The 10001-nt window shown below is 51.2% G+C and overlaps 1 protein-coding gene across 1 annotated transcript in view; it reads left to right on the forward strand.

Moving 5' to 3' along the window:
* slc5a1 (solute carrier family 5 member 1) overlaps positions 1–7601 on the forward strand; it is a 162120-nt gene extending 154519 nt beyond the window's left edge. The window contains exon 15 of the mRNA XM_085962016.1: positions 6004–7601. Coding sequence (XP_085818142.1) covers positions 6004–6215 — 212 coding nt within the window. The 3' untranslated portion in view covers positions 6216–7601. The remainder of the gene's footprint in view (positions 1–6003) is intronic.
* Positions 7602–10001: the final 2400 nt, after the last annotated feature.

Raw genomic sequence — 10001 nt, forward strand, 5'->3', positions numbered from 1 at the left:
CCACAGACACACACACAGACGCACACACACACACAGACACACACCGACACACAAACCGACACACACACTCTCACACACACTCTCACACACACACACACACACAGACACACACAGACACACACACCATACACACACTCACACATACACACACACAGACGCAGACACACACACACACACACACATACACACACACTCATGGACACACACACACAGACACACACACAGACACACACACACAGACACACACGCACAGACACACTCGCACAGACACACACACACAAGCACACAGACAAAGACACGCAGACACACACACTCTCACACAGACAGACACACACACAGACAGACACACACACACACAGACACACACCCACAAACACACACACACTGACACACAGGCACAAAGAGACACACGCATTCTCACACACACACTCACACACACAGATGCACACATAGACACCGACACACACACACCAACCCACACACACATGCAGACACACACACACTCACACACACACACACAGACACCGACCCACACACACGCACGCAGACACACACTCACAGACACACACACAGACACAGATGCACACACAGACACACACGCAGACACACACACACAGACACAGACACACACACGCAGACACAAACACACACAGACACACACAAATACACACACATACGTACATACATACACACACATATATACACACGCACATATGCACGCACACACTTACATGTGCACACATAAGCACACACATACGCATGCACACACATATATACACACACCAGTAGAACAGATCCACCGGAGGTGGTGTCACAGTGGTATACAGTCAGGAGGGAGTGCCCCTGGGAGTCCTCAACAATAACTCCGGACCCCATAAAGTCTCATGACTTCAGGTCAAGCATGCTCATGGAAACCTCCTGCTGATTACCACCTACCACCCTCCCTCAGCTGATGAATCAGTACTCCTCCATGTTGAACACCACTTGGAAGAAGCACTGAGAGTACCAAGGGCACAGAATGTACTCTGGGTGGGGGACTTCAATGTCCATCACCAAGAGTGGCTCGGTAGCACCACTACTGACCGAGCTGGCCGAGTCCTGAAGGACATAACTGCCAGTCTGGGCCTGCGACAGGTGGTGAGCGAACCAACATGAGGAAAAAACCTAATTGGCTTCATCCTCACCAATCTACCAGTCGCAGATGCATCTGCCCATGACAGTATTGGTAGGAGTGACCACCGCACAGTCATTGTGGAGACGAAGTCCCGTTTTCACACTGAGGATACCCTCCATCGTGTTGTGTGGCATTACCACCGTGCTAAATGGGACAGATTCAGGACAGATCTAGCAGCTCAAAACTGGGCATCCATGAGGCGCTGTGGGCCATCAGCAGCAGCATAATTGTATTCCACCACAATCTGTAACCTCATGGCCTGGCATATCCCTCACTCTACCATTACCATCAAGCCAGGGGACCAACCCTGGTTCAATAAGGAGTGTAGAAGAGCATGCCAGGAGCAGCACCAGGCGTACCTAAAAATGAGGTGCCAACCTGGTGAAGCGGCAACACAGGACTACATGCATGCTAAAAAGTGGAAGCAGCATGCTATAGACAGAGCTAAGCAATCCCACAATCAACGGATCAGATCAAAGCTCTGCAGTCCTGCCACATCCAGTCGTGAATGGTGGTGGACCATTAAACAACTAACGGGAGGAGGAGGCTCCAAGAATATTCCCATCCTCAATGATGGTAGAGCCCAGCACGTGAGTGCAAAAGACAAGGCTGAAGCGTTTGCAACCATCTTCAGCCAGAAGTACCGAGTGGATGATCCATACCGGCCTCCTCCTGAGGTCCCCACCATCACAGAAGCCAGTCTTCAGCCAATTCAATTCACTCCACGTGCTATCAAGAAACAGCTGAGCGCACTGGATACAGCAAAGGCTATGGGCCCCGACAACATCCCGGCTGTCGTGCTGAAGACTTGTGCTCCAGAACTAGCCGCGCCTCTAGCCAAGCTGTTCCAGTACAGCTACAACACTGGCATCTATCCGACAATGTGGAAAATTGCCCAGGTGTGTCCTGTCCACAAAAAGCAGGATAAATCCAATCCGGCCAATTACCGCCCCATCAGTCTACTCTCAATCATCAGCAAAGTGATGGAAGGTGTCATCGACAGTGCTATCAAGTGGCACTTACTCACCAATAACCTGCTCACTGATGCCCAGTTTGGGTTCCGCCAAGACCACTTACAGCCTTGGTCCAAACATGGACAAAGGAGCTGAATTCCAGAGGTGAGGTGAGAGTAACTGCCTTTGACATCAAGGCAGCATTTGACCGAATGTGGCCTAGTAAAATTGAAGTCAGTGGGAATCAGTGGGAAAACTCTCCACTGGCTGGAGTCATACCTAGCACAAAGGAAGATGGTTGTGGTTGTTGGAGGCCAATCATCTCAGCTCCAGGACATCGCTGCAGGAGTTCCTCAGGGCAGTGTCCTAGGCCCAACCATCTTCAGCTGCTTCATCAATGACCTTCCCTCCAACATAAGGTCAGAAGTGGGGATGTTCACTGATGATTGCACAGTGTTCTGTTTCATTCACAACTCCTCAAATAATGAAGCAGTCCATGCCCACATGCAGCAAGACCTGGACGACGTTCAGGCTTGGGCTGATAAGTGGCAGGTAACATTCGCACCACACAAGTGCCAGGCAATGACTATCTCTAACAAGCGAGAGTTTAACCACCTCCCCATGACATTCAATGCAATTACCATCCCCGAATCCCCCACCATCAACATCCTGGGGACCACCGTTGACCATAAACTTAACTAGAACAAGAGCAGGTCAGAGGCTGGGTATTCTGTGGCGAGTGTCTCACCTCCTGACTCCCCAAAGCCTTTCCACCATCTACAAAGCACAAGTCAGGAGAGTGATGGAATACTCTCCACTTGCCTGGATGAGTGCAGCTCCAGCAACACTCAAGAAGGTTGACACCACCCAGGACAAAGCAGCCCGCTTGATTGGCACCCCATCCATCACCTTAAACATTCACTCCCTCCACCATCGGCGTACCGTGGCTGCAGTGTGTACCATCTACAAGATGCACTGCAGCAACTCGCCAAGGCTTCTTCAGCAGCACCTCCCAAACTCGCGACCTCTACCACCTAGAAGGACAAGGGCAGCAGGCGCATGGGAACAACACCACCTCCAAGTTCCCTCTCCAAGTCACACACCATCCTGACTTAGAAATATATCGGCCGTTCCTTCATCGTTGCTGGGTCGAAATCCTGGAACTCCCTCCCTAACAGCACTGTGGGAGCACCTTCACCACACGGACTGCAGCGGTTCAAGAAGGCGGCTCACCACCACCTTCTCAAGGGCAACTAGGGATGAGCAATAAATGCCAGCCTTGCCAGTGACGCCCACATCCCATCAATTAATTTTTAAAAATGATGGTGGAGCCCAGCACGAGAGTGCAAAAGACAAGGCCTGAAGCCTTGCAACCAGCTTCAGCCGGAAGTGCCGAGTGGATGATCCATCTCGCCTCCTCCTGAGGTCCCCACCATCACAGAAGCCAGTCTTCAGACAATTCGATTCACTCCACATTATATCAAGAAACGGCTGAGCGCACTGGATACAGCAAAGGCTATGGGCCCCGACAACATCCCGGCTGTCGTGCTGAAGACTTGTGCCCCAGAACTAGCCGCGCCTCTAGCCAAGCTGTTCCAGTACAGCTACAACACTGGCATCTACCCGACAATGTGGAAAACTGTACCATCTACAAGATGCACTGCTGCAACTTGCCAAGGCTTCTTCGATAGCACCTCCACTTCAGTGATGTGGAGAGACTGGAAAAGCTGGGGTTGTTTTCCTTAGAGCAGAGAAGGTTAAGAGGAGATTTGATAGAGGTGTTCAAAATCATGAAGGGTTTTGATAGAGTAAATAAGGAGAAACTATTTCCAGTGGCAGAAGGGTCGGTAACCAGAGGACACAGATTGAAGGTGTTTGGCCAAAGAACCAGAGGAAACATTTTTTACACAGCGAGTTATGATCTGGAATGCACGGCCTGAAAGGGCGGTGGAAGCAGATCCAATAGTAACTTTCAACAGAGAATTACATAAATACTTGAAGGGAATAAATTACAGGGCTATGGGGAAAGAGCGGGGGAGTGGGATTCATTAGATAGCTATTCCAGAGAGTCAGTACAGACACAATGGGCCGAATGGCCTCCTTCTGTGCTGCATCATTCTATGATTCTATGCACATACATGCATACACACATTATTATATACTTACACGCACATACATACAGATACATACACACAGGCACATACATACATACATACACACACATACATACAGACATATACATACACACATGTAGACACAAATGCACATACATACACAAATACATACAGTACATAGTTATTAGCTCTTGCATGGCTCTCCAGGTTTAATAAGTTCAAAAGCTGATTAGTGCTGGTCCAGGATATAAAATGCACTTTGTGACCCACACACAAATACATACCAATTGCCCGGCTGGGCCAGGGTGTAAATGTATGACACTGCGCCTCGCATGCCAGGGAGATCAGAGGTTACAATCCTGATCTATGCCCTCAGCAATACTAAAATTGATCTCCATTACCCTGGACGGAGGGTGGGGGGGGGCGGCAATCAACCTGGGGTTTCCTGCTCCTAATCCACTGACAGCCCCGATGGAAGCCAGGTGAAGATAGGGACAGTGTTAGATTGTCATGCCCCCCCCCCGTTGTCGAATAGTCTCCTAATACCCATTCCCTAGATTCACCTCTTTAGTGAGGCACCAAAGGGTGCCAGCTCTGATATCCTTCACCTCGACAAACACAAAAGTCATTCATAAAAAAATCCATTCGGACAGTCCATCAACAGAAACTACTCGCAGTTTTGGATGTTCAGCCACTAGTTGATGCTAGTACATACTCCAATGAATTTACATTCAGGACATTATGACAGCACCAATATCCCCTTTACATTGACTTAGCAGTGGACTTTTCACAAACTGGGCTTGGAAATGCAAATGTACTCTTGGTTTTGGAATGCAGAATCTAATAGTGCCCCACCAGTATTGCTCTGGGACTAAGCTCGCCATTTGGAGTGTCAGTTTGGCTCAGTTAATGGCATTCTTGCCTCTGGGTCAGAAGGCTGAGGGTTCAAACTCGTAATCTAGCCCGACATTCCCGCAAAGTGCTGAGGCAGCGCTGCCCTATTGGAGGTGCTGCCTCTTTGCATGAGATGTTAAATGGAGGGCCTAAGTGCCTGTTGAGGTGGATGTTAAATATCCCAGGGCACTAATTGAAGTAGCTCAGGTACTTGTCCTGTCCAATGACCCCCCACCACCACCAACGCCCACCTAAATCTGGTCACTCATTGCATTCCTGTTGGGGGTAGGGCTGCTGCAGGATGGCTCCCACGTTTGTCTATATAACAGTCAGTGCAAAGTAATTCATTGTGTGAATCACTTTGAAAGGTTTTGACATGATAACATACTTTATAAGTGCAAGGTCAGTTGGAGCCAGGGTTTTGTTCCTTGACTGCAGTGTTGCGCACCTTACACCCTTGATTCCACTTAGCCTTGGGTAAAACCATTGCCACTGGTGGGGGAATCAAGAACAGGGGTACATAATCTTAAAATTAGAGCCAGGTCATTCAGGAGGGAAATCAGGAAGCACCTTTTCACACAAAGGGTAGTGGAAATCTGGAAAACTCTCTCCCCCAAAAGGCTGTGGGATGCTGGGGGTTAATTGAGGCTTTCAAGACTGAGATTGCTCGGTTATTGTTAGGTAAGGGGTATCAAGGGATATGGAGCAGAGGCGGGTAAGTGAGGTCGAGGTACAGAGCAACCACGATCTGATTGAATGGTGGAGCATGCTCGAGGGGCTGAACGGCCAACTCCTGTTCCCAATGTTCCTCCACACCCCAAGAGGTAGAACTCACATCCTGTGCTTTGTATCGTCCTTGTTGCCACAGAGTCGCCCCAGGACGTAAGGTGCTGGAAGAAAGCCTACAACTGGTTCTGCGGGTTTGAGGAGCAGGCCAAGAAGCTGAGCAAAGAGGAGCAGGAAGCCCTGCAGAAGCAGCTGACAGACATTTCAGAGGTGCCCCTGTGGAGAAATGTGGTCAACATTAACGCCATCATCCTGCTGACGGTCTGCGTCTTCTTCTGGGCTTATTATGCATAGCGCAGCGGCAGAAGGAAATGACCTCGAGACCAACGTCTACAAGTTGACTTGACCATACTCATGATGCATTGCTTTCACACTCTCTGCAGACAGTCGCATACTTAACCAGATCTAAACACGCAACTGTAAGCACATGTCTGTTCTGTGCCTTTAAGAGGTGGTATTTCTGTTTTCAGGCCTTGATAAAAAAATAGTTTCTTTTATTTATCAAAAAACAGAATAAAACAGGTGGCCTTTTTTTTTAATTAAAAAAAAATTGAGAATCGTAGGTTTAGGCAGGGGCTAAAATATCTTCCCTTCTGGTTGTCAATTCGCTCACAAGTACTTCAGCAGTCCGTGTCCATATGCAGCAAGACCTGGACAACATTCAGACTTGGCTGACAAGTGGCAAGTAACATTCGCACCACACAAGTGCCAGGCAATGACCATCTCCAACAAGCGAGACTCTAACCATCTCCCCTTGACATTCAATGGCATTACCATCGCTGAATCCCCCACTATCAACATCCTGGGGGTTACCATTGATCAGAAACTGAACTGAACCAGCCATATAAATACTGTGGCTACAAGAGCAGACCAGAGGCTGGGAATTCTGCAGCGAGTGTCTCACCTCCTGACTCCCCAAAGCCTTTCCACCATCTACAAGGCACAAGTCAGGAGTGTGATGGAATACTCTCCACTTGCCTGGTTGAGTGCAGCTCCAACAACACTCAAGAAGCTCGACACCATTCAGGACAAAGCAGCCCGCTTGATTGGCACTCCATCCACCACCTTCAACATTCACTCCCTCCACCACCGGCGCACTGTGGCTGCAGTGTGTACCATCTACAAGATGCACTGCAGCAACTCGCCAAAGCTCCTTCAACAGCACCTTCCAAACCCGCGACTTCTACCACTTCGAAGGACAAGGGCAGCAGACGCATGGGAACATCACCACCTACAAGTTCCCCTCCAAGCCACACACCATCCTGACTTGGACCTGTATCGCTGTTCCTTCACTGTCGCTGGGCCAAAATCCTGGAACTCCCTTCCTAACAGCATTGTGGGTGTACCTACACCATATGGACTGCAGCGGTTCAAGAAGGCGGCTCACCACCATCTTCTCAAGGGCAATTAGGGATGGGCACTAAATGCAGGCCTAGCCAGCCAGTGACGCCCACATCCCATCAATGAATTAAAAAAAATTTTTTTTAAGTTTGTTGAGTTAATGGAGTGTGTGTGTGACAATCAAGGCTCCCAGCCATGAGGAGACTTCAGCCAGGAAACCCTGAAGAAATTTTTTTTTTAAACAAGAATAATTTATTACATTTTTAAACTAATTGCAATAATACTGCTGTATGGAATAAAATTATCATTGCAGATATAATAAAGCCCAACCTCCTGTTTTCCCTCTTGCATGTCAGATTCGTTTGCGCCTCTGGCGGGCAAATGGCTTTTCGCGCCCCCCCCCCCCCCACTGACGCAACAACCGTGCCTCCCACGAAATTCAGCGGGAGGTTAGCGGCGGCGCCACCGGGTATCACCCCGATCTCCTGCTCCAGGAGATCATGACGTCATCTCCGGGCGCAGCGTCGCGGAAGAAAAATTCCCCATCGCACCCCTCAGCAGCGCCGGGCGATGTTACCGACTGCTGCAGGGGGCGCGAGCAGTGAGGCCGGCCGCCATTTACAGGCGCAGTGGCCGGCTGACATGACAAAGGTCGCCGATTTAAAAAGAAAAATTCTGAGCACCGGTCTAAGTGCTGCGATCAGTCAGCCCGGTGCTCCCGCACCCTGGTGCTCCAGCCGATGCCAAAAAAAATACAGAGCTGGCAGCGTGGGGCCCTTCCCTTTAATTGAGGGAAGAGCCCCTGCAACGCGACAGTGTCACACGTGTCCACTCGTGGCGCTGCTGAGCACATCGCCCCGGATCGGGACGTTCCCCGTCTCTCGCGCTCCAAGAAGCAAATGGAGAGCCTGATTTAGCGCTCCAAGGCCTAGAAATTCAGTATAGCCACTTTTGGGGCGGTAAAGTCGGGCGGCCGCTAAAGTTTGCGCCCGGCGCAAAGTCGCGCCCCCTTCGCCGATATTCAGTCGCAACGCCCCAAGAGGTTGCTGCTGCGCTAAAACAGGCGATGCACGACTATCTTTAGGTGCTAAGCCGGCGGTGCTGAGCGATACCACCGAGGCCGGGCGCAGCGCAGGTGCGGCGAGTTTTTGATTGACGGCAGACACTCTGGCGCCGGTCAGCTCTTAAAGGGGGAGGGTGGATTTGTTTGCCTGCCACGCCCTGCACACTGCAGCCCTCAACCTAGGCCTGACCACTTCAGCTTCACCTGTACAACGCCCAGGACTATGGAGAAGGCCAGGGAGAGAGCGCAGCGCTTCAGCGACGGTGACCTGAGGGTGCTGGTTGGCGGAGTGGAGCGCAGGCGCCATGTTTTGTACCCAGAAGGTGGCAAGAGGCCGCTGCCCAGCGCCTACCGGAAAGCCTGGAGGGAGGTGGCCAACAGGGTCTCTTCCAACAGCGTGGTTGCCAGGACTGCTGTGCAATGCCGGAAGAAGTTCAACGACCTCACTCGGGTTGTCAGGGTGAGTACCCTTTCCAGTGTCCTCCTCATCCTTGCATGTGCACCTCACATTATGGGCAAAGGGACCTGAAAGCCCTAATGGCCAGCCCTCATCCAGCAGCTATGGGACTGGCATGAAAATCACTTGCACATTCAGCACTTTACACACTGTACAAGCTATTCGACCATGGGAGGCAGTGCAGACAAGATCAGGGCTACACACTGTCCAAGCTATTCAACCATGGGAGGCAGTGCTGACAAGATCAGGGCTACACACTGTCCAAGCTATTCGACCATGGGAGGCAGTGCAGACAAGATCAGGGCTACACACTGTCCAAGCTATTCGACCATGGGAGGCAGTGCAGACAAGATCAGGGCTACACACTGTCCAAGCTATTCGACCATGGGAGGCAGTGCACACAAGATCAGGGCTACACACTGTCCAAGCTATTCGACCATGGGAGGCAGTGCAGACAAGATCAGGGCTACACACTGTCCAAGCTATTCGACCATGGGAGGCAGTGCAGACAAGATCAGGGCTACACACTGTCCAAGCTATTCGACCATGGGAGGCAGTGCAGACAAGATCAGGGCTACACACTGTACAAGCTATTCGCCCATGGGAGGCAGTGCAGACAAGATCAGGGCTACACACTGTACAAGCTATTCGACCATGGGAGGCAGTGCAGACAAGATCAGGGCTACACACTGTACTTAGAGGCCGTCCTTTCTCTTTCAGGCCAAGGTTGCGCATAACCGGCGCAACCAAACTGAGACCGGGGAGGCCGTCCTGACATCAAAGAGCTCTCCGACCTCGACCAGCGTGTGGAGCGCATTATGGGAGGCCGGCTGATTGGCCCCGTCGCCACTGGAAATGCCGACCCTGTTCTAGGCACCAATGGTAAGGGCATGACCTTTTGGACCTCTCTCGTTCCACTTGCGCATCAGATCAGCATCCTTTGCCACTGTCCGACCAATGCGGTGAATGGCACCACTCATGCCTCCCTCGCTGCCGCCCTGTCCTCATTCTAAAGCTACTCTTGTGCCTTCCTGCTTTCAGATGGTGAATCGCCAGGTGAGGAGGCGGGCCCTCAAGCTGCCACTGTCAGCCCTTCGGAAGACGAGGAGGAGGAAGAGGAAGCCGGCCCATCAGTGCCACCCTCAGCCGCGCCAGCCCATGCCGATGTAGGGGACACGTCTTCCCTGGAGGGGAGCCGGGGGGAAGGGTCGGAGGAGAG

This window comes from Somniosus microcephalus, chromosome 19, assembly GCF_052327205.1.
Source record: "Somniosus microcephalus isolate GS21.2 chromosome 19, FLI_Smic_1.0, whole genome shotgun sequence".
Classification (NCBI taxonomy): Eukaryota; Metazoa; Chordata; class Chondrichthyes; order Squaliformes; family Somniosidae; genus Somniosus; species Somniosus microcephalus.